Genomic DNA, 24,819 nt, shown 5'->3' with positions numbered 1-24,819 from the left:
TCCTCGATGACACCAGGGCTCACCCTCTCCTCTCTATCGCCTCTTTTCCTCCTCTATAAATGTTAAATAGTAATGCAATACGGTTTATCCCCTGCTTCTTTACAAGTATCCTGGCTGTTTTCTGACGTGTTGCAGCAGGAAGAGGCTGATGCCAGTGGGGTAGCAGAGGGAGGGAGGGGCAGGTTTATTTTTGTCGTTCAAGAGGAGGTAAACAACAAATATTCCCTTACGTGCCAACAACACAACATCTGCTCTGTGACTTCAAGATGGAGGAATGAAGCGGAGGTCTTATTCAAAAACAGCAACATCAAAGCCCGGGTATATGAAAAGGCAGCATGAGGCTGTACTGTATTTCATAAGCAACCTAGTGTGGGTTTTATATTCCTCAAACAAAATGCAGTGAATCTAATAGTGTAACTTGGCAGCAATAATATGAGAATAGATGCTAATACGCTAAGATGCAGAACTCTATAAACCCAGGAAAGAAAGAAAATGTGCTCCCTTCTTTATAATCCCTTCAGACAACTTCCTTTTTTTCATTCTTCTCTCTTTTTCTGGGTCTCATCAGCTGCCTGAGGCAAGAAAGACAGAGACAAAAGAGGGAAGAAATATCATGCACCATTGTACTATTGTACTACGGTGGTGAAGCCAAGTTGCTGTCTGATGTGTTGTGACAACGCCGATAATGAGTGGCCGAGAATAGACACAAATGAGTGGGTGTTAAACAAAAGAGAGGATTGCCTTGTAGAAATCACGAGACATTTTGTTCCGTACAGGTGTTGAGAAGTTACCTTCACAGAAAGTCCTCTCTAGTTACAGTGTGATAGAATACTAACACTGCTCGGGGTTACAGTGTGGATGTATTAAAGGGGACATATTGTGCTCATTTCTAGGTTTATTCTGGTATTTGATGGTTCTACTAGAACATGTTTACATGCTTTAATGTTCAAGAGATATTATTTTTCTCATACTGTCTACCTGTATTCACCCTCTGTCTGAAACACTCCGGTTTAGCGCCTGTCTCTCACCTAAACTGAGACCAAGTCATGACCAAGACAAGAGTGTATCAAGACCAAGACTTTGAGGGGTTGAGACCAAGTCAATGTCTTGATAAAATAATCAAAAGGCATTGCAGAGGTGAATTGTAGGTGTGGGAACTTTCCTTTGTTTTCTATGAGCAATCATAGTAATGATGTTAACAAATAAATCAATGCACAGGCAATTCAGTGATATCCCCTCAGTTGTGGTTTTGACCGGTCTTGAAATATAATCCAGAGTCCTCTTTATCTGAGACCGAGACGAATTCTGATACGAAACCTTCAAAAAGTGGTCTTGAGACCAATCTTGAGTACTACAACACTGCTCTCTTTAAGCCCCCCTCCCGAAAAAGCCCAGTCTGCTCTGATTGGCTTTTGAGGAAAAAATGGCGCCACATTCAAAGTATTTGGGTTTTACATAATAGCATGGTGGTGGTTGTTTGTGAGTTGTATTATGATAAATATTGAGTTAATTGATTGATTTATGGAGAAGGTTTAGGACCATATAAGTGTACTTCTTCCTACTCCTTTTCAGACATGTAATATTTATTTATGTTGTTTATGATCATTTGTATATTGAGTTTGCTATATGTTTACTGTACTTGTTTTTTGTTTTTTTTGTTTGTTTTACTTATTTGTTACATGTCCAAAATAAATAAAATAAATCTAAAGTTGCGCCAGTGCATAGGCAGAAGTTCCATTTTGGATGGGCCAGTATAAAAGTGTCCAAAAGGCAATAAAAGCTAAACACTGCCAATACAACATGCTCAACCAACAAAGCTCAGTCTTTAAAGGCTGTACACAACAGTTTAGACAAAAACTTGTCTATGATATCCTATTCAGGCTAAAATATACTTGCAGACTGCAGAACCGAACTGCATGGGCTCCGCAGTGCAAGGCACTGTTAACTAACCATTGTATTGCACAAAGTGGCAACTAAACATGACAGTAGAGAATGTGTGTGAACTACTGCATGACATCAAACAGAAATCACATTTGTAACATGCAGTATTCCTCTTGCATTCATTACAATCATTACTTCAGTACCATGGTCAGCTCACGTATAACAGCTGAGCATTGTTTGCATTAAGAAAGAACAAAACACTCCTTAATCTATATTAAATCAACCACCACATACAAAGAAAACCTGGTGGAAATGTAGGCCTATGTGGTTAACACACCATTACTCAACATGAAATCTCTTCACAGGCTGAAGCAGTGAAAAATGAGTAAAACAGGCCTACCTTGTTGTCTTCATGGCCCACAGAACCAGTGACAAACGCCACAGAGATGATCTCCTCATGGTCGAAAGAGTCATTGAGTTCCTTTTCAAAGGACAAGAGGGCCTCTGTATTTTCCCTGTGTCCACGTAGGGCAGGGGTCAGCAACCTTTACTATCAAAAGAGCCATTTTAGGCACAAAAAAAAAAATCTGTTGAACAGAAAAAACAATTGAGCATTGTGAAGAAGGTAACACAGTTTATAGTCTAAGTATTTAGTATATAAGTCTAATGCAGTGAGGACCAAAGTGCAAATGTACTACGGAGTATTAGCACCACATTGAGGCAAAAAACATCTGAGATTTCCAGAATAAATTCATAATATTACGAGAATAAATTCGTAACTTTACGAGAAAAAAAAGTCGTAATATTACGAGAATATTGTCATAACTTTACGAGAAAAAAAAGTTGTAATATTACGACAATAAAGTCATAACTTAACAAGAAAAAAGGTCGTAATATTACGAGAATAAAGTCATAACTTAACGAGAAAAAAAGTAATAATATTACGAGAATAAAGTCGTAACTTAACGAGAAAAAAAGTAATAATATTACGAGAATAAAGTCGTAACTTAACGAGAAAAAAAGTCGTAATATTACGAGAATAAAGTCGTAACTTAACGAGAAAAAAGGTCGTAATATTACGAGAATATTGTCATAACTTTACGAGAATATTGTCATAACTTTACGAGAAGAAAAGTCGTAATATTACGAGAATAAAGTCATAACTTAACGAGAAAAAAAGTCGTAATATTACGAGAATAAAGTCATAACTATGAGAATAAAGTCATAACTTTACTGGAAAAAAAGAAAATAACACGCAAAATTACTACTTTATAATATTATGACTTTATTCTCATAATACTATGACTTTTTTCTCTTATACTTGTGACATTATTCTCATAATATTACGATTTTTTATTGCAAAATTATGACTTTATTCTCATAATATTATGACTTTATTCTCGAAATCTCAGATTAATTTTTTTCCCTCAGTGTGGCCCTAATACTCCGTCGTACCATAGACCTACAACAATGATAAATAAAAATGAAAATGTAAACAAAAACAGTTATTCATTTCCATGTTTATAAATCCACAGGGAGCCACTGGAGAGGAGCTGAAGAGCCTCAGGTTGCTGACCTCTGGTCCTGTAGCTCTGAAGCTTGCTGGTCAGGTGCTTCCAGTCCACGAACTCCTCTCACTGTATTCCAACCAAGAAAACGGTCCACATCACTTTGATGAGAAGCACTTTCATTTATTGACAGTGCGGGGAAAATACCTTCAAATTTGGCTGTGAAGGTGGTTCATCAATCGCAAATAAATCGGAGGGTAAACCCGCGTCAGGCTGACCGGAAGAGAGCACTGGTGTCTGGGGAGCAGGCGGCCGTTGGTTCCGGGCTAACCTTCGTGTGGACTAAATTACTCTGAAGAACCGGGCTGGGTGGACTCAGTTGATGGAGGCAGTGGCGTGTCTTCTTCCCCACCTCATATTTTGTTTTTAAATAACACATAGATCATTGCATTAGAGTAAAAGGAGAGGGTGCACACAGAACAAGACCAGATAAAATGTGTAAAATTATACATGAAAATAATAAATTAAATTAAGGGCTCGGGCTGTACCTGTAATTCATATTCTTCTATTATACTAACAAGTTTCAATGCATTTTAGTTTGTCATGACTTTAACAATTACAATCAATTAATGTGTTCATCACTTTAATGTTGCATCTGGGTAGCTTAATTAATCCATAATAATGCATAACATGCTATTAGTTGAGTTATACTTTGTATTAATAATCAGAATCGGCAAAGTAACTAATAACTAATGTTGTCAGATAAATAGTGAAGTAAAAAGTACAATATACCCTCTGAAATGTAGTGGAGTATAAATTAGCATAAAATAAAGTACAAGTACCTCAAAATTATACTTAAGTACAGTACTTGAGTAACTAGAATGATGAAATAACATTTCATGATAATGAGACGGAGTTTTAATGATTTATTAAATTATTATTAAACAATTTTATTTCATGATGTCTTTGGGGTTTCATCGTTAGGTTCGTTAAAACATTTGTTGAATAATGCATTTATTTGTAATGTATTGGAGCTTTAAACATGGCTATTTTCTGTGTAATCATACAGATCTCAGTTGTACCCGTTCAACCCTCCTCCTGCATCATGTAGTCCCTGTTTTAATTTCCCATACGTGCTGAAGGTCCTGCCAATTTCATTTGGATTTTCATAAACAGCACAAAGTGGGCTGATTGTTTCTGCTGTATTCCCCTCACAAAGCGTCAGTAAACCGAGTGACTCATGCTCCTGTGGATACACACATCATTTTTACCTGCAGCGTCCCCTCCTCTGTTCATTTGGACAACACAATGGATTTGAGCACAGTTATATAAATGGTGTTTTTTGGATTAAGTACTTCAAAAATTACCACCCTGGAGTCTTTGACTGGTTGTCTCACAAAGCAACATTTAATAAATGTCAGGCTCTTTGTGTTATCCCTTTGATCCCTCTCTCTCTCTCTCAGCAGCAGCACTCATTCAGTCTCCTGTAGTTAAACCTCACACACACACACAGATATGCACGTAGTTTGGATTTTGTTGTTTTCTTCATTTCAGGGAAGGTGACAAACGTGGTGGGGAACAATTTGTATAACTGCCCCGGTGTGCTATAAATGCCTTGGAGAGACTCTGGTGCCACATCTCACATTTCACAAAAGAGCAAAAATTGATGCATCACACCTATTTCCCAGACACCCACACACACACACACACACACACACACACACACACACACACACACACACACACACACATACACACACATAATCGACCAGAGAAAAGAGGCTGACGTCAAACCCTGTAGACCCATTCACAATCTCTCCCTCTCCCTCTCTCCCTCTCTCCCTCTCTCTCTCTTTCTACATTGTGCCTGCCAAGCGTCTGACAACGTGAGTTAGAGAGCAGAATTATTGGCTGTCAAGCCCAGAGGTAATGAATGGCGAGCAGCCGCTCAGTCGCCAGGGTTTCAAACACACAGACAGAAAAGGTAAAGAAGGCGAGGAGATGATGCCCTCGACCAGGAGAGGTGAGTGTTTGTGTCTAAAGAGCACCTATAGATACATGTGCAGGTTTTCATGTGCTTTGATAAATATGACGCCCCACAAGCATCGTGATTTATTCATTTAAAAATTACATTTTTGTGTTTAAAGTCCTTGAAAACACATTTTCAAATTCAGCTTCTTACAATGAACAATTAGGGGTCATACATGAACACCATTTTTTGACAAATTTATTTTGTTATTTGTTATTTTTGTCTTACATTAAAGGTACAGTGTGTAGGATTTGGCGGAATCTAGTGGTGTGGTTGCAGATTGCAACCAACTGAGTACCCCTCTGCTCACTCCTCCCTTTCCCACATGGCGGTAAGGCGAGCCACCGAGTGCAAAACCGTGGTAACGCCATTCGCCTCGCTCAGAGGCCATCCTTACTATAATAACTCTACAGCTGGCGGTACCAAGGTTTTACACTCTGCGGATTACGTCACCACCTTTTCACAAGCGTGTTGAAGAACTAAGATGGCCTTCAGGTTACGTAAAAACTAGGGCTGTCAATCGATTAAAACTGTTAGGATTTCACCCATAGCACTTTAAGAACTTCTTGTCCCTTTTGGCTTAAAAGTTAAGCAATAAAAGCTCCACTTGCTGTCTTTTTCTGGAGCGTTCAACCGTATTACAAGGTCTTAATCAGCTGATGGATTTTATAATACTGATGAAGTATGTCTTTTAGACTGTAATATGGCTGAATGGCCCAGAAAAAGCTAGTAAAACTTGAGTTGGATCTGTTTTTTCAAACTAAGAAATAACTTTCATACTTTTCACTACGAGATGATGAGAAATAAATTCCTTCTTTATTCGAGGTCACAGTCATTTCTAAAGTTGTATTATTTAGCAGTGATGTTTCGAAGGATAAATTCATATCAGTCTTTGTAAAAAAAAAAAAAACTAGGATCAAATGAAGAGCATCTTAACATTCGGTATGAGATCGTAACCTTCCTTTGCTGGAAAAGTTTCAGATCCACTACAAAAAATGTGACCCCAAACAGTCACACCACTCTGCATGTACGAAAAGAGGAAAACTACTAATTGCCTGTGAGAAACTTCTCATTTGACCTGAGAAAAACCTTGTGTGTGTTTTTAGTGGACAGGCAGTGGAAGTGGGGGTGGAACTGAGCTGTAATTGGTTTCTGTTTACCAGTAATCCTGCCACAGGCACAACCACAAGCAATTAGCCAGACAGCTCGGGCTTTATCAGTACAAAACTGGCACTGGGTGCGTATGCATGTGAATGTGTGTGTTAGTCATGAGGGGGAATGTAATTAGGCTGAGGGAGACATGAGATTAAAATCAGCTCCTTTGTCCTGGTTTCTTTTGGTCTCCTTAAATGTCTGGCGTGACAACATCAGAAAGGTCGACTTTATTCTGATGAAGGTCACTCTCACTGCAGGAAAAAAAAAGGCAACAAAAATATTTGATGTGTCTTAATATGAATACATTTCTAGAAAATGTGACAGAACTGAGCCTTTAAAGTTCTTTAATGAGCTTAAAAGGATTCTCCGTGTATGACTCATCACTCTTTTTTTTCCAAGTGGTTTTCAAAACACCAGAAAATTATTCTATTGGTTTGTAATATGTCAGAATAGTTTCTGGTGCCATAAAGAACATTTTATATGTGTTTCACTGACTTCTTCTTTCAGATTCAGTTGTATTTCGACGCTGCACCGATTGGACTGTTATCAGGCCATTAAATAGGTGTTATCAATCGCTATAAGCACCATAGATGTGGGTCAGTAGGGGCCTACCACGCCTACTAAGTTGTAAAAGTGAAAGTACAACTTAAAAGCAACATGTTCTAACATGTAAAAATGAATGAAACGTTATGTTTTGAACACAAACAAGAAGGCTTCTTTAGGTTGAGGCAACAAAACTACAACTTCTTTAGGTTTAGGCAACAAAACGGTTAGGTTTAAGCAAGAAAAACTACAACTTCTATAGGTTTAGGCAATAAAACAGTTAGGTTTAAGCAAGAAAAACTACAACTTCTTTAGGTTTAGGCAATAAAACTTCAACGTCTTTAAGTTTAGGCAATAAAATTACAACTTCTTTAGGTTTAGGCAAAAAAACACTTAGTTATGTTTAGGTTTTATGCTGTCTATACTACAGCACCTGACTTCCACTTCTGTTCCTGTCTTAATTACTACGGTTGCTAGAGGTCACTGTTGTCCTCTTTTATACCTTCTTTTGGTGATCTACCATGTGAATAGAGGATAAAACCTACTAGTGGGTGTAGTAGGCCCATATTGACTAACATCTATGGGGCTTATAGCGACTGATAACGCCTATTTAATAGCCTGACAACAGTCTAATCGGCTGAACAGTCAGATGGTTTGTGTTTCAATGTGGGTGAATGTCAAACCTAAATATGTTGAAGAACTCTTCTTTCCCTCATACAGAAAAGTATTTATATACTGCAACAGTGAAGAAGCTGAAAACAAGACAGCTCCACTGAATATCAGACAAGCAGGTCAGTGGAGGATAGCCTGAGCTCACATCAAACTCAGCAACGAGGGGGATTTATGAATGAATCTGCGAGCACACACACACACACTGATCTGTAGCAGACGAGATTTGACAGGCAGCCAAAAATAGAGAGCACAGTGCAGGCTGGATGACGACAAAACTGCTCTCTCTCTCTCTCTCTCTCTCTCTCTCTCTCTCTCTCACACACACATACACACACACTCACATGCACACACATACACACACCACCCCTCTGCAGTCCCTGTCACCCCACCCGTCTCGGGCTTTGGCGGAGACCGTATGTGAGTCATCGGTGGACTTTAACCGCCTCTGTCCCTCAGTGCTGCAGCAGAGACACAACAGCAGTCAATGACAGCAGCCATTCAACAGTCACTACTACAGTGAGGGGGATATTATTACTATGAGCATCAGATAGTGAGGAAACAAAAGGAATCAGAAAAGCGTTTATCAACAATTAAACGGTAATGGTTACACCCATTCATACACTGATGGTAGAGGCTGTCATGCCCATCAGCATCTAATCTAAATACTCATTCACACACCGATGACACAGCCTTCGGGAGCAACTTGGGGTTAACTATATCACCAAAGGACACTTCTACATGTGGACTATTGGAGCCGGGGATCGAACCGTCGACCTCTGAGCCACAACCGCCCCTATTAATTGTGTTAATAAACACAATTTATAAAGCAATTCAACACAGAGAAAGACACTTAAAGCTGCAGTGGGTAGCAAATATGATTAAAAAATAAGTTATTTTTTTATAAAACGGTCGCTATATATCCTGACAGTAGTGCATGAGACAGGTAATCTGAAAAACAATCATGTGCCTCTGGAGTCCTCCGGTGCTCCTAACGGCTTCTGCAAGATTTCACAGACCGGAGGAAAACAACCAATCAGAGCCGAGCTGGAGCCTTGCCGTCTCTGAGCAGCTGTCAATCACTCGCGAACTCCGATCAAACTTTGACCATCAATATTCTGTTACTGTAATGCCTATTTCTCGCCTCTTTTCAGAAACATCTTGTAGTGTACTGTTTAGCTGTAAAATTAGAAAGTTTGTGACCCGGCAGCCATGTTGAGATCAGTTGAGGAAATACCAAGCACCGCCAATAAGAACGCTCTCTCTCTGAAATGACCTGTGATTGGCCAAAGTCTTCCGTCTTGGGCTAGATTTTCCAAATCCTGAAAACAGAGCCATGAGGAGGTGCAGAAGTCTAGTTTTCTCTCAGAACACTTGAATTACAATATGCTGAAAGGTTATTATGGATTTTATGCCCAATGATGCCAAAAACAGTCTGCCTACTGCATCTTTAAAGGGTGAATAAGTTAGTTTATTCATGTCCTGTTAATAAACTCATAAACCCCATGATAGCTCACATTATTGCCCACAATGGAGACAGACAATGATCCTAAATATAGCAGCCCCACATTATGACTGTATATTCATTACATCATATTATTGCAGCCACTGACTGAGATGTACTAGACCAGAACTAGTTGCAGCTCATATTCACAAATAGAGAAGCAGTTTTTGTGTTTGGCTGACTCAAATGAACTGCGTGCACGAGTGTGTGTGCGCGTGGGTTATGTATATGCGCGCGTGCGTGTGTGTTGCGTATCTCCTCGCGCCCTCTGTGACGCACGAGTCAGGTGGTTGCTCTAATAGAATGAGGAGCTGTCCGCGGTGCTGAAACCAGACTCACACCGAGAGACAGAGAGATGCTCAGCGCACTCACGAGCCTCCATACCAACTAATTACACAAAGGTAAGACTAAAGGTTGTTATTGACTGCATGAGCCACATTACTCTGAAGATGTTTCCTATATCACATGTCATATTAATAAAGAGGGTATTTGTTTTAGTTACTTAAAGGCTATAGCTTTTTGTTTCTGTTTGCCAACCTGATGCACCGACACACAGCTGTGAAGAGGCTGAAGAGGTTGTTGCCTGCAGCTTCTTTGTTCTCATCACGATTCGCATTATTCACAATTGGTCGCACTTTGCAGCTTATAATTTAGTTTTAAAAAAAATAAAGAAAAACTATAAAGTTTTTGAATTCAGGTTGGAAAAACGAAGGAACAGTAAGTAAACAGACAAAATTACATGCATTTCGTCGCTTTTGGTGTTTTTTGATCGTTCTTATTTAGAAAAAGTATTTTAAAACTGCATTTATTTTGCATGCATTTGCATTAAAAACACGTTAAATGCATTTTGCATGTTTAATATAAGGCAGGAAATCATCCCACTGGAGGGGGATTTCAACAGAACAATGTTCAATCTGAGTGAAAGCTTTAAAAAAAAAACAGTAATACATAAATAAATAATTTGAGTTTAGAGGTTTCCATCGGTTCCATGGGAACATCAGCAGTACCGGGTTTCCTTGACAACGAAAGGGGCCGTGACTCACGGAGAGCAGCAATTTGACGACTAATGAGATTTGCACGGGAGCTGAATACCACTGCTGCTGCTGCTGCTGTTATTACTGCTGCTGTTGATGCTGCTGCTGTTACTGCTGGATCCCAGTATGATCCTCACATACCAGCAACAGGCAGGGAAATGGAGGAGAGATGCAAACATTACACTGATGACCCAGTAATATAACACTTATTATTATTATTATTTATTATTATTATTATCATATTTATTAATTTAATTTATGTATGCAATCATCTATATATTATTATTATTATTATTATTATCATCATATTTAGTCATTTAATTCATTAATTAATTATTTTTTTATGTATGTAATCATCTATTTTATTATTATTATTATTATTATTATTATTATTATTAAATTGAAGATCGACCACCAGTTGCTTCTCAGCAATCATTCTTATTATTTTTATTATTATTATTTTTTTCTGCTGCATGTTATTTTTTGCTTTGATGCAAACTAGTGCTACATAAAACATGACAAAAAATAAACAAGCATAATTCGAGTAAAACAAAGTCTAATGAAAACTTTGATTCTGTATATATATATATATATATACATATATATATATATGTATATATATATATATCAGGGGGAGGAGGGAAAAATAATTTTTAAAAAAAATGTGTCCTTAATATTCATGGTATTTCAATGTACCTGTACCTAAATGAATAAATACATATGTAGAAAAAAAATAATTAAAAAAAGTTTAATGTAGAGTAAATTTTACTGAGCGAGAAACCTGGGTTTAGTTTTACCAGGCATTTTCGACATTCAGTATAAATACTGGTTAAGAGAAATAGAGGTATTTGACCTGGTTTACACCAGAGCAAAGTCCCCGATCAGATTTAAAACCTGATCTCCCGCCTTTAAATCAATACAAATGTCTTCGTTGTCTGTGATGTCATCATCAGACTGGACTTTTAAATTGATGATGAGAGCAAAAGACATTTAAGAAATGCCAGAGCGGTAACCGTTGCGAACCTGTTAGCTTTATGTGTAAAGGTCAGAGCTGACATGCGTCTCTTTGTCTTTCCTCTGCAGGCGTCACCATGCCGTCACTCCCCGAGACTTCAACCAAACCTTTCCTCATCTGTTTGGCCAACTTCCTCTTAATCCTCCTCTTCCTCAGTTCCTCTGGCGTTCACGGTTCTTCTCTCAGAGAGCACAGACTGCGAGGAAGTGAACCAGACTCCCAGAGAGGAGACGTCCTCCAGGCTCCTAATGTCGACATGCTCAAAGCTTTGGAGTACATCGAGAGCCTGCGTCAAAGAACTGGAACAGACTCCCAGCAGCAGCACGCCGCTCCCGCTACAGGGTACGATGCCAGCCACATGGATGACGCTGAGAAGCTGCGTGCCATGCTGAGACTGGCTTCCAACCCTAAAGATGAGGAAGAGGAAGAGGAGGAGGAGGACGTTGGAAGGGAGGATAAGAGTGAAGAGCTGCTCCAGGCTGTGCTCAGCACCCTCCAGCAGACAGAAAAGGCCTCCAAGCCGGCTTCGCTTCGCCCCAGCGTCGAAGGTGCAGACACAGAGGACGCCGCGTATCCCAGGGTGCAGCAGAAGCAACACAGCATCAAGCCTCACAAGAAGCTGCCGCTAATGTTCGAGGACGAGGAAGAGGGTAAGGGGGATGAGGAAGAGGATGCAGATCCGGAGCGCGAGAGCCCCTTCAAACGCACCAACGAGAACGTGGAGGAGAAGTACACGCCTCAGAACCTGGCGACGCTGCAGTCTGTGTTCGACGAACTGGACAAGCTGACGAGTGTGAAGACCATGCACAAACGCCAAGATGAGGAGGATGACATGGAGGAGGATGGTGATGAGGAAGATGATGATATGTTCAATGTGAAAAATGGGGCGTATGATCTCGCAGACTGGGGTCCTCCACAAGAACAGGAGGAGGAAGAGGAAGAGGAGGATGAGGACAACAAACACGAGGCCAACCGAGGGCTTGATTATGTTGACGACAATGACGAAGAAGAAGCTGATGATGAAGATGATGAAAGCTACCCAGTCAAGAGGTCAAAAGATCCAGATGATGTTGCCAATCTGGTAGACTACTACCTCCTGAAAGTGCTGGAGAAAACAGAGGAAGAGGAGCAGAAACGAGAGATAGAGGAGGAGGAGGAGGAGGAGGAGAAACAGAGGGCAGAGAGGAGAGTGGCTCAGACACAGTACAGAGATAACATAGACCCACGGACCATCTACCAGCTCATTCAGATCTCACAAAAATACCAGATCCCACCTGAAGACCTGCTGGACATGCTCAAAACTGGAGAAACCACAACGTCGCGAAAGAGCAACGACAAAAAGCTCTCTCAGATATCCCCAAAGAAGACACACAAGATCCCCGAAGCTAAATTCTACAACAGACGCTTTCCTGACAGACAAAAGACCCAAGAAGAACGGAGGACAGAAGAGATACTAAACATCCTGGGCTTAGGGGGCGTAGAGGATCGAGCTCCTGTCAGGAAGCAGTACAAAAGCTCGCTGTCACGACTTCGCACTCAGCCTCCGGGGCGTTCGGGGGAATCCGCTCCCACGCAGCGGCGCCTCCCCAGCACATCAAAGGACGACTATGACGACACCGTGGACGAGGATGAGCTGGCGGCATATTTAGCGGCTCAGATGCTGGCACGGTATCCAAAGTATCCCGTGTACAGAAACAACAAGGCGAGCCAAAAGCGGGAGCAGAGCGTGACGGGCTCTTTTGAACAGGCGATACAGGCTTATTTAGATCAAATGGACTCAGATAAAAGCCCGAATGAAAAGAGACAGTCTGAGGATGACGAGAGGGGCGCTGAAACGCAAATGCAAGGCTTTGATAACGAGGCGGTGATGAAATTGCTGAGCTACCTGAACCCTGAAACTGAAGATACCGACGCCAAAACTGCCCAAGGAATTTAAAGAAGGCTATGTAGATATAAATATATATATTGATTTGGTGGAAGGAGAGGGAGAAATAAAGTATTTTGAAGAATAAAACATGACTTTAGTTATTCTGTAGGTTTACAAAAGTTCATATTTATTAGCAGAAATCTGAGACATTCATTTGGATGCTTTTTTTTTAACGAGTTTGTTGCTCAACAACATAAACAACCAGTACATGTGACTCACCAGCCTTTCAATGCACACACACACACACACACACACACGCACACGCACACGCACACACACACACACACACACAAACACACAAACACACAACCAGAATCAGTGTTGGATCCCTTAGATTCACTTGTGTTTTTTTTGGTAATTCTTTCTTAAATGTGGTCATATGTGACATTCCTGAGGTTAATAAAGCATTGACTTTATTTTTCCTTACTGTGTAGTGTTTCTTCATTTACTCACCATCACACACAATGCATCAGTTTCTATTCTGTCTCGCCTGTATTACCATTGAGATTACAAAAACATATTTAAATAAAGACTCTTTCCAGTCATATCTCCCCTGTCATAAAACCCTAAGATTAATAAATATGAGGCTTAAAAAGGCACTTGTAGATCCAAACATATTGAAAAGTCGGCATTATGCCAAATGAGTCGTTATTAGTCACTGAATAAAAATGATGCGGAGTAATAAACCTTTTGCTTCAAGTCTTGAAATGTGAGACATCCTCGACCTCTCGTGGCTCAGTAGGCAGGTTTGCTCATGTACTCCTCCATCGTCTGTGATCAGAGCAGAAATATACTTTATATGAGTAATAAGAAAAACCTACGAAGAGTCTGTTAAACCTTAAAGTTCCCCTAGGTCGTTTTTAATAATTACTATAATCTTATAGTAATTTTATTCACTTTTAACTTGGGTCTTGACATATTGTGTATTTTTTAATGCTTTTAACCCTCTGAGACACACGATAAACTCTCTTTTTTAGGGGGTGCAGGGTGTCTTTAGGGGGAGAAAGCAGGTCAACAGTAGATGTCACCTAGAAGTGGTGTACATCATCTGAAAGCTGGAAACCTGAAGATTAATTCGAGATGCAGCTCAGCACTGAGTGTCAAATTGTTCTAGTCATAAATCACAAATAAAGCAATGTTTGGGTTGATATCATTTGTTACACAGATTTGGTGCTAAATTTAATAATTTTTTACCCCTCGAGAATGAATAAAAATGATCAATAATATCTCCAAAATACCACATTAAGACACCAAGACCTTGAGGAACACCACAGAAAAAGTCATGCTGTGATTTGGAATCAAAACCTTTTGACATTTGTTGATTTCTATAAGAATTTTCGGCAATTGGATGGCGAGCACTTCTGTTCTGGAAACTGCTCAGGAACCCCCTTATTGTCAATCTAGCTAGTAAAGCCATCCATCCTCTGAATGCTCTAGGTCTGTAGTTTGTGGCTGTAAATTTCATGAGGCTGTGATTATCTTAGAGGTCACCACAGGTCATTTTATACAGTGAGGTCAAGTTTAAAAAAATAGTCTTGAGTACAATGAAATGGCTCCTATGGGGACTAACATCATCACACATGAATACAGTTGGGCTCATTGGCTCTACAAGAGTCTCAGCTTTACAGTGATACCCAATTCATGTAATTCCAAGACTAAAATCATTATTATTATTATTATTAAAGTACCTCTTGGAGTGTGTCGGACTCCTCCATCGATACACTAACAGCTACTTTGGATGTTTCTAGAACTTCTCCTCCCATCAGGAATTCGTCCAGGATGAAGTAAGCCTTCTCAAAGTTGAATATGATGTCCAACTCACACACCTGAAACAGAATAATACACCATCCATTAGACTAGAGATGAATTACACTTCCTTGATATATATTATATATGTAAAAAATAAATTCAATTGAAACTGAAGTGGTTCTGGGGGAGAGACACCTTGTGGACACCAGGGGGAGTCAGATTGGTAGAGAGCCCAGTGATATATCTGTTTGTCAAAGGGGGAATGGGATTTGCTGAACTCCTGCAGTGTAATGGAACACAGGAGTCACTGTAGTTCAGACTCTATAATCTTTGACTTTATTGTACTAAGTATTGATAAAACTGTTTTCTGTTCCTTCCCGTTTGCCTTGTTGTCACAGCTGAGCTCCAGTGAAAGGAGATCTTACAGCTGCAGACACTCGAATGCTTCCATCCATCTTTGTGGCAATAGTTTGGGGTCCAGTATCTTGCACAAGGACACTTCGACATGTGGGCTTCTGAGACATGATATCTAACAAAAACAAACTAAAACTACTGTAAAACTAAAACTAAATATATAAAAACTAAAACTAACCCTTTCTGAAAAACTGAAACTAAACTAAAACCAGCAAACGCACTCTGAAAACTAACCAAAACTAACACTAATTGAAAATTCAAAACTATAATAACCTTGTCTGTACAACATACTAAAGAAAAACAAGTGATTACTGTTAAAAATATTTAGTTCTAGATTTAAAGGGGACATATAATGCTCATTTTCAGGTTCATACTTGTATTATGGGTTTCTACTAGAACATGTTAACATGCTCTAATGTTCAGAAAACACACTTTAAATCTTCTATTAATTTTAATTTTGATGAAATGATCCTCAATGAAACAGCTCTTGTCCAGAATTCATTAAATATATAAAAGAATGAGAGTGTAAAAAACGGTCTTAGACAAAAGAAGGTCATCTTCATCAAATTAATTGGTTTAAAGCTTACTTGATTAGATCCTTTCTGCAGATTGTGTGAGCATTCAGTTCTACTTACGCTGCCAAAGTATTTATCCAACAACTCGACATATCTGTGCAGCACTTCCAGGGTCAGCAGCTCATTATCCTGGTTATCCAGACCAGTGCAGAAATACAGGCTGGCGTACCTGCATTGTATGAGAGGATGGAGGGTCAGGTGTTAAAGCAGTGGTTGCAACAATGTTGTGAAGAAACTAGGAAACATTACAAGAACATTTGACAGCACTCTGAGGAGAGCATATGTGTATTTCAAAGAGAAGAAAAACATGTTGCTGAAGAACAAGCACATCAAATTAAGTATAATTTAACAGTTTTAACAAAAGAAAAGCCTTTGCGAAAGCTTCATAAAGGTTTCTATGTATTACACTCCTGTTATTTTGTCCACTCCCACTAACTCTACTTTTATTACTGTGAGTGAAGGAGATGAAAAACCACTATCATGGTTCTAGGTCACGCTCTGTGTGTTTAACTATACCTTTACTCTATCCAGGTCTTGTTCAACCATTGTTGAGAGAACGGGTGTGTCTGTTTCCTGTGTGCATGTTGAGGAGACCCAAGTTAATCATTAAGCAGAAACGCAGTCAAAGGTGGTTTCTGCTCAACAACACCCAAGTATTTACCTGCCAGGAATGGATCGCTGGTGATAAAACACTGAAAACCAGCTTTTGTAAAGCACCTTTTGTAAACGATCTTGAGGTCCTTCCAGTGGAGGAAGTTGCAGGAACGTGGCGGACGGGCCAACACTACCAACATCATGTCCCGGATCACCTTCTTCTTCTCCCGGTCTGTCACCGGCGTGAACCATTTCTGCAGCCGCAGCTTCCCCTGCCGGCTGAACAGCAACAGGAAGCGCATCTGGAGAGAGTAGAAGGGCAGAAAACACTGATTGTGAAAAGTTCAGGCATTTTTGTCTTTGTTGTGTTCAGGATAAAATAACCAAACAGGTCTTGTGTTATGAGGGTTAGACATAACTAAATGTGGTTATGATGTGTAGCTTGACAACAGAGGAAAACAAACAGAAGCAATCACATACACGCTCACTGAGACACATGCATGTGCAATCACACACACAGTAATAAAACTTTAGAGCTGCCTGCAGCTAAAGAAAAACCACACCATTAGTGAGGGTTGCACCAAACAGCAATTAGATTTCACAACTAGAAAGGTGAATAAAGATCACATGGGAAAGCAAAACACATCTATAACACCTCTGAGTGCAATAACAGTAAATACAAAGTGTGAGTTGTGCAAGAGCAATTAATGAGAGCACTTTGCCCTGAGGCCCAGCAGCAGCAGGATGCAGCACTACTTCTGCCTGCAACAAGTCAGTAACAGACAGGAGCGCAACTTTAAGTATGATTATATTGTGTCAAACTCCAGATTCATCTTAATTATATTGTTTGAATGATAAAAAAAGCACATTTAAACTTCTGCAAAACGAAACCAACGTTTGTAGATTTGCATCCATTTGCCTCTCAGACACAACCTGGTTGTTCCATTGCAAAAGCTGTGTTTCACTTTGAACTCATTTTATAGTGACATGTGATCAATCTGACAAATTATTCTGCTGTATTTTCCACGTTACATGTGGAAAATATCAGGATCTGGAACGTGCTCTTTGATCTAGGAAGTAGCCTACCAAACTGATTTGTGGTAAGAAAGAAGTAAAATAAGAGATTTTGTTTACTTATTTTGACAAAAGTAATCTGATTACACATAGCTATTGACTTATTCCAGTTTAGTAGGCTTCATTTTATTGCCAAAAGGTAAACTACAGCAACAAGCTGGATGGACTACTCACCATTTTGTCACAGCAGTGAATAGACGTCACCCAAATTCGAACCCCTCAGGCTTATGATAAAGCCTATCTCAGACCCCCTAGAGTCCTACTGTATCTCGTGTGTTTTAAGATGCAGCGACATTGTTGATCTTCCCAGAAATCAGTGCTCTCACACCTCACACCTTCTCCAGTCAGAGAGCCACGCCCCGCTGGCTGAGCTCAAGTAGCTGATTGGCTGCCGAGGCCAACAGGTGAATCGCTGCAGTGCAGTCAAAGAGAGAGAGAGAGAGAGAGAGAGAGAGAGAGAGAGGAGATGTTGATTTAAAGGTCCCATATCAGCTCATTTTCAGGTCCATACTTGTATTTTGTGTTTCTACTACAACATGTTTACATGCTGTAATGTTCAAAAAACTCTCTATTTTCCTCGTACTGTCTGCCTGAATATACCTGTATTACCGTCTGTCTGAAAAGCTCCGTTTTAGTGAATTTCAACGGAGTTGCGTTGCTAGGCAACAGTTTGGGTCCATGTTTACTTCCTGTCAGCTGATATTATCTACATACACTGCAACGGGAAATAAACTGGGATACATTTAGAATGTTTACGTTTAAAACCATGTAATGGTCTAAATATTGTATATTTGTGACATCACAAATGGACAGAAATCCTAACGGCTTGTTTCAAACACATTTTCTGAATACGGGCTGTGTGTATTTCTCCGTATATTGAGCGTTTTGATAGTTTAACAGTATTTATATGGAACTTAAACCTGCTTTATAATATAAAAGCCATGAAAATGTCACTTTTTACAATATGGGGCCTTTAATATGGCAATTGTCTTCTATTTCGACTTTGAAAGCTAAGTTATTAACATTAGCTGGGTGTCTTTTTTGAATGATTTACCATTGTAATCCATCCTATTACTAATATTGACTATTCTCACAATATTACGACTTTTTTCTCGTAAAGTTACGATTTTATTCTCGCTATATTACGACGTTTTTCTCATAATATTACGACGTTTTTCTCGAAAAGTTATGACTTTATTTTCGTACTATTATGACTTTATTCTGTAAATGTTTTTTCCCTCAGTGTGGCCCTAATACTCCGTAGTACATTGTCTCTTTGGCCCTCACTGCATTAGACTTATATACTACATACTTAGACTATAAACTGTGTTACCTTCATCACAATGCTCAAATGTTTTGAGGCTACAGACAGATTTTATTTATATTTTTGCCTGAAATGTCTCTTTTGATAGTAAAGGTTGCTGACCCCTGCTTTAGCTGGAGCTGGCAGTGTTGCTTACAGTACATGGTTAGAGTCGCCTTCCACACTGAAGGACCACATACAAACATACAGGTGTTGTGTTGATGTCTGTTCCCTTGTCGGACAGTGCTTCCTTCCTGCCGCTGGGTGGCCGGCTGGAGGTGGTGTTGGAGTTGTTGGAGTTGTTGTCGCCCACTGATGTGAGTCCGGCGGAGCTCCACGTGGTTCTGGTTCAGGGTAAAAGCTGGAGGAGAGAGCTCAGCACAGCGAGAGGCTTCCAGAGCAGCACCATGTCTCTGTACCGCAACTCCGCCTGGTTCCTGAAGGGAGTGACCGAGTTCACCAGGTAAGATGACTTTATCTTTATCTTTTTCAGCTCCTGTAACTCAGCTGAGACTTCACTGTAGTGGTTCAGTGAGCTGGAGTCTGTGTGCATCCTGTTATTATATCAGATCAGTACACAGTAATAACTTTGATGGGAATAATGCATCATAAACTCATCACATAGTATATTTTAAGAAACTCAATATGGAGAAAAAACATGCTTTTTAAAATATTCTGCTCTTTGCCTCATGATTTTATTGTAATGTTATTGTATTTCTGATTCTAATTGTAGTAAACATCACAGGGCACATCATATTTAACCTTTACAAGCACCATTTTAAGCAAAATAAAATTATTTACCAGTATAGTTGTCTATATAAATAGTCTATATAAGTGATGGGATGGATTTGGACCACTTGACCAGCCTCATTGTTTAAAATATAATATAATAATAATAATCAGGGAAACCCTTCCTAAACTGCCTCCATGCCTCTTCATTGGCAGACTTAAAATGTAGGCTGATAACAAAGCTTAATGATGAAAGTTAATGCCATGATATGTAGAGCTGAAACAATTAGTCGCCTAGTTAATCAACAAAAATATGTTGAGACAACATATGTTATTGCACATGTCCTTAACAGTAGATTTACAGTAGATTTAAATTTGATAACTAATTTTGATAATAGCAAATAGGGCTGACCTGAATCCTTCGAAGCTTTGACCTTTGCCATGGTATTCAACATCAAAGTCAGTATTTGAAGGCTTTGCCTTTATTGTTTTTATATAAGTATATGATAATAATGTAAAAATCCCCAAATAGCCCATGAAATAAGGAATAATCCCATAACATTATTCATTATTCATATTCAACATTCATTATTATTAGTTATTCTCAGACGGATATCGCTGTTTGTTGTGTGTAGAGCACTGAAACGGTGGAAATGGAGACAGACAGACAGAAGAACATGTCAACCTGCTGCCGCAAAGCGAAGCTTCGAATACCTTCGAATATTACTCAAAAATAGTATTCGGGACAGCCCTAATAGCAACAAAGCATTTCTACTTCTTAAACATGAGGATTTGCTGCTTTTCTTTGTTTTATATCAGTGTAAATTAAACATTTTTCGGTTTTGGACTGTTGATGACGTCACCTTGAGCTCTGGGAAACTGTGATGGCCGTGTTTCTCTACTTTCTGACATTTAATAGACCAAATGATTAATCAAGTAATTGAGAAAGCAATCATCAGATTAGTCAACTACAGAAATAATCCTTAGTTGCAGCCTTAATATTGATATCAAATGTATGTATTTTAGGGGTGTAAGAAAATATCTAAGATATAGAGTATCACAATGTTATGTTTAGTGATACTGTATCGCTTCTCAAAAACACTGTATAGATTTTTAATTAATAGTTTACATGCAAAAATGAACTCAGTCAATACTTTATTTCACTTGCAAATATATACGCCCTCTCAGTGTTCTCTAAAAGTAGCGCTCTGATGTTGGATGTTACAGGGACTCAGATTTGATGCATTATGGTGGTGTGTTCTTTATAATATGACAGTTTTCCTAAAATTAGATTTTAAAAATTGCAATATTGCTTTACTGTATCGCAATATATTGAATCGTAGCCCCTGTATCATGATACATATCGTATCGCCAGATTCTTTCAAATACACGGCCCTGGTGTAGAGGTTATATGAGGTCAGGTTAGGTTAGGTCAAAAGTTATGTACTGTAAGGGCTGGATCTTTGAAAGGATCATCACTGACTGGAGGTTTTAGTTTACCGACCTTTTGATTGCCACTGCTTCACTGAACAGAATCAGCGCATCTTTTGATATCATTGATTTATGAATTGAGCAAAGTTTACAGTGACTCAGCAGGAGCCATGTACCGTAAGTGAGTTGTTTCAACCACAACGAGGCTCTAAATGTTTCATCAGTCCTATCTGATCTATTGCAGCCCTAAAGCGCCTTTCCTCACCCAGCACACAGAACGCCAAATTGTCTGAAGAGGTGCTTTTGTGATTGTTTCCCGTCTCCCCTTTGTTCTGTGTTATCTTTTCTCCCAGAGATCTGCCCGTCAACCCGCTCTGACCCTCCACTAATAGCTCTCTGCATGACACCAGCGAACAGAGCGGGCATTTAGCCTCGGTGTTACCCCCCCTCGCTGTCCCCTTTATCCCCCATTATTCAGCCGCCTTCAACAATGGCATCCAGGACAATGGGGGCAATTGAAGTTCTTGGTGCCACAAACGCACACACCGATCCTGTTGTTGCAGTCTGTAGTCTCACCCCGAACGCCTCCTCTTCAGAGATGATGCCAGGCACACTCTCGTCTTCATTGTATCTGTACAGTAAAGCTGTGAGGAGACGTACAGTAAACAGGCTGACCTCAAACACTGACCCTCTCTGACCCGCTTTCACTCTCAGTCCTGCTTTTATTCCACTGCTCTTGCATCTATACTGAATCTAATTAATCTAAAATGTGCGGATAAACTGGTGGCTGACAATGATTGTGATGCAGTAAAATGCTTGTGTCCTGCAGGAGTGCCTTCCTGACGGCCTCCAAGAGGTTTGTGGAGAAGGACCTGGAGGTGTCCATGGCTGGACGCGCCTTCATGATAACAGGAGCCAACAGTGGCATCGGGAAAGCTACCGCCATGGCCATAGCTAAGAAAGGTGCCAATCCTACCGAAAAATAAACTCATATATGCAGACACACAACACATGTATTGTGATTGATACCAATGCATTGTAAAAGTTATGCACCCACTGGCTGCCACCGGGAAACCCTTCAGAAAGAAAAAGCAAGAGCGTTATTAAAAATGTTTAAAAGGACAACACATCAAGAAACACAATTAAAACCTAGTGGATAATAAATTGCGCTTTCTGATTTTAAATATAAAGATATAGCTTTAGCAGCATTTCTCTTACCGTGGAGCATGATGACAAAGAGGCCTGCCGCACCTCAATCTTGCAGTCAACAGCTACTAACACACCTGATTTCCACACACTACAATAAAGTAGAAACATTTGGTGCAGCCAGGTAAAAAACATTACACATTTCCTTTTAATAATAATAATAATAAATGTGTTTAGATACTGTTTTCCTCCGCTGGAAAAGAACAACGTTTATTTATCTTCGTCACAGGGGGAACGATCCACATGGTGTGCAGGAACAAGGACAAGGCTGAGGAGGCGAGGGCTGATATCGTCAAGGAGACGGGAAATAAAGTACAGCATGACTCACCTCTCAACAGACTTTTTTTTTAAAAAGCAATCTTCACATTGTCTGGTTCCCCAGACGTGTCATTATTCATTATTCTATACGTCATCACAGGAGGTGTTTGTCCACATCCTGGACCTGACGGAGACCAAGAAGGTCTGGGAGTTCGCTGAAGGCTTCAAGAGAAAGTACAAGGCCCTCAATGTACTGGTGAGTGACACAAGCTACCTGTTTTTCATATTTGAAAATATATATAACAATGTGATTATTATTTCATGTGCTGTAATCTGTGCAGATCAATAACGCCGGCGCCATCATGAGTCAGAGGGACGTGAACGTCGAGGGGCTCGAGAAGAGCTTCGCCTCCAACGTCCTCGGTGAGTCAAAGGTCAGGGGTGAGGTGTGAAGGAAGCGTTGATGAGAAGGAAAGATATGTTTTTTTAATTATTATTATTGTCCACTAGGGGTTTACATTCTCACCAAGAGTCTCATTCCCCTGATGGAGAAGAGCGCCGATCCCAGAGTGGTGAGTCTCACCTCACACTCGACGTTATCGACGCCTATTGGGTTCAAAACATTAACGAACAGCTCGTAGACTTTAGATATTGCTGCTCTGGTCAGCGTAATCCATCATCTTAATGAACATTTAATGGGTTTGGGCCACTGGGTTTAATGGTTCATTGTTGGTCACACCAATGAGACATGCCCTCTGAAAACATCAGAACATTTCAGGTATATAGGGAACAACTCGGGGTCACAGGCTGCAGAAAGATCTAATATATTTATTATTTCACTGTATATACATTCAGCAGTGGAAGATGTCTTTACAGTAGTAAAGTAAAAATGATATCACAATGCAAAAAACACTCCATTAAAATATAGTATTATTTATGAAAAAGTACTCACTCACCTGTCAGTGTTATTTTATGTTTTAATATTATAATAAAAGATGCATAACGTATAAGCAGCACTTTAGCAGCATAGCTACTATCTTTTAATGGAGCTAATTTTTAAAATGTGTACACAGTTTGGTAGTTTGATCTATTACAAGGTATCATATTTTATCAAAGGTTTTGTTTTTAATATCGTCATCTGCAAGGTAACTAGTAACTATAGCTTGTAGTGGAGTAGAATTATAAAGGAGAAAAAAATTAAAATACTCATTATGTACCTCAAAATATTACTTAAAGTTACAATCTCAAAGATCTCTTTTTTGTTCTCTTTGGTGGCACCTTTAATATAAGAATAATAAGAATAAGAATAAGAATAAGAATAAGAATTAAAAAGAACAAAATATTATAAATATATAATATAATTAAATATCGATTTTATTTTATTTTATTATTATTATTATTATTTTTTATTACTTTATTTATTTTTATTTTATTTATGTTTTTTTGGTGTATATGTGAATATTGTATGTGTTTTATTATTTCATCTGTCTAGTGTGTTTCCAATTTTGGTGTTATTGCTGCCTTAAGTCTCATAACTATTAGTTTTATATTGGTTATTTCCTTAATTGTCGGGGGTGGGAGGGAGAAATGGATGAAAAATAGAAGACTACTTATTTGTTTTGTAATTTATATGCCTTGCAATGTTCTTCCAATTAAATAAATAAATAAATAAAATAACAATAATAATAAAACAAAATGTTTTCCAGGAAAAGGAATAGCAGATAAAAACAGAAACAGCAACAACAATATAATAAAATACAAACAATAGAGGAATCCAAAAAACTAAAATACCAGAGGGTAAAATAAATGTCGATAAGCGGTAATTGCAGATGTGTTTTTGGTTCTCGCTTCCCAGAGACTGCCACGTGTTATTTTTTTCCGGGAAAGCTGCACAGACACCCAGTTCATAATACTAAGCAGATATTAAATTAAACTCTTTGATTACTTTAAATATAATACTTGAATAAATGTAAGTAGCTATGCTCCACCACTTTATATCATGTCTATGTTTAACCTGTCTCCCTTCGTCCATGTTCAGATCACGGTGTCATCGGGGGGGATGTTGGTGCAGAAGCTCAGGACGGGAAACCTGCAGTCTGAGAGGGGACGCTACGACGGCACCATGGTTTACGCCCAGCACAAAGTAAGAAGGGAGCTTGAAACCTGCTGATCCACGTGTTAAGATTCAGCAACTGATGGCCTGGCGGGCTCTACCGCCCTT

The 24,819-nt window shown here is 39.3% G+C and overlaps 3 protein-coding genes across 4 annotated transcripts in view; 2 read left to right on the top strand and 1 right to left on the bottom strand.

The window, feature by feature from the left end:
• Positions 1-9,536: 9,536 nt before the first annotated feature.
• Positions 9,537-13,352, top strand: scg2a (secretogranin II a). 2 transcript variants are annotated; one of them, XM_074641253.1, is made up of 2 exons: positions 9,537-9,690; positions 11,407-13,352. In XM_074641253.1, the coding sequence occupies exon 2, from the start codon at positions 11,415-11,417 to the stop codon at positions 13,272-13,274; it is 1,860 nt and encodes a 619-aa protein (XP_074497354.1). In that variant the 5' UTR covers positions 9,537-9,690; positions 11,407-11,414; the 3' UTR covers positions 13,275-13,352. The 2 variants fall into 2 exon arrangements, with proteins under 2 accessions (XP_074497354.1, XP_074497355.1); XM_074641254.1 differs by lacking the exon at positions 9,537-9,690 and adding an exon at positions 10,343-10,517.
• A 20-nt stretch (positions 13,353-13,372) lies between these two features.
• ap1s3a (adaptor related protein complex 1 subunit sigma 3a) lies at positions 13,373-18,082 on the bottom strand. Its single transcript, XM_074641255.1, has 5 exons — positions 17,846-18,082; positions 16,721-16,899; positions 16,064-16,172; positions 14,954-15,091; positions 13,373-14,036 (listed from the first exon to the last, which is right to left on the bottom strand). Exons 1-5 carry the CDS (start codon positions 17,846-17,848, stop codon positions 14,001-14,003), a joined length of 465 nt encoding a protein of 154 aa, XP_074497356.1. The 5' UTR covers positions 17,849-18,082; the 3' UTR covers positions 13,373-14,000.
• A 1,098-nt stretch (positions 18,083-19,180) lies between these two features.
• The window catches only part of dhrs12la (dehydrogenase/reductase 12-like a), a 10,356-nt gene continuing 4,717 nt past the window's right edge, over positions 19,181-24,819 (top strand). Inside the window, exons 1-7 of the mRNA XM_074641251.1 lie at positions 19,181-19,437; positions 21,964-22,097; positions 22,570-22,652; positions 22,759-22,854; positions 22,940-23,021; positions 23,109-23,170; positions 24,637-24,741. Coding sequence (XP_074497352.1) covers positions 19,196-19,437; positions 21,964-22,097; positions 22,570-22,652; positions 22,759-22,854; positions 22,940-23,021; positions 23,109-23,170; positions 24,637-24,741 — 804 coding nt within the window. The 5' untranslated portion in view covers positions 19,181-19,195. The remainder of the gene's footprint in view (positions 19,438-21,963; positions 22,098-22,569; positions 22,653-22,758; positions 22,855-22,939; positions 23,022-23,108; positions 23,171-24,636; positions 24,742-24,819) is intronic.

This window comes from Sebastes fasciatus, chromosome 7, assembly GCF_043250625.1.
Source record: "Sebastes fasciatus isolate fSebFas1 chromosome 7, fSebFas1.pri, whole genome shotgun sequence".
NCBI lineage: Eukaryota > Metazoa > Chordata > Actinopteri > Perciformes > Sebastidae > Sebastes > Sebastes fasciatus.
This window is presented reverse-complemented; position numbering and strand designations above follow the sequence as displayed.

Coding starts and splice junctions, on each gene's coding strand:
- scg2a (XM_074641253.1), top strand. CDS start 11,415: ATGCCGTCACTCCCCGAGACTTCAACCAAACCTTTCCTCATCTGTTTG.
- ap1s3a (XM_074641255.1), bottom strand. Junction 16,173..16,720: donor CTCAAGATCGTTTACAAAAG/GTGCTTTACAAA, acceptor CATACAATGCAG/GTACGCCAGCCTGTATTTCT. Junction 14,037..14,953: donor AGTCCGACACACTCCAAGAG/GTACTTTAATAA, acceptor CTCTGATCACAG/ACGATGGAGGAGTACATGAG.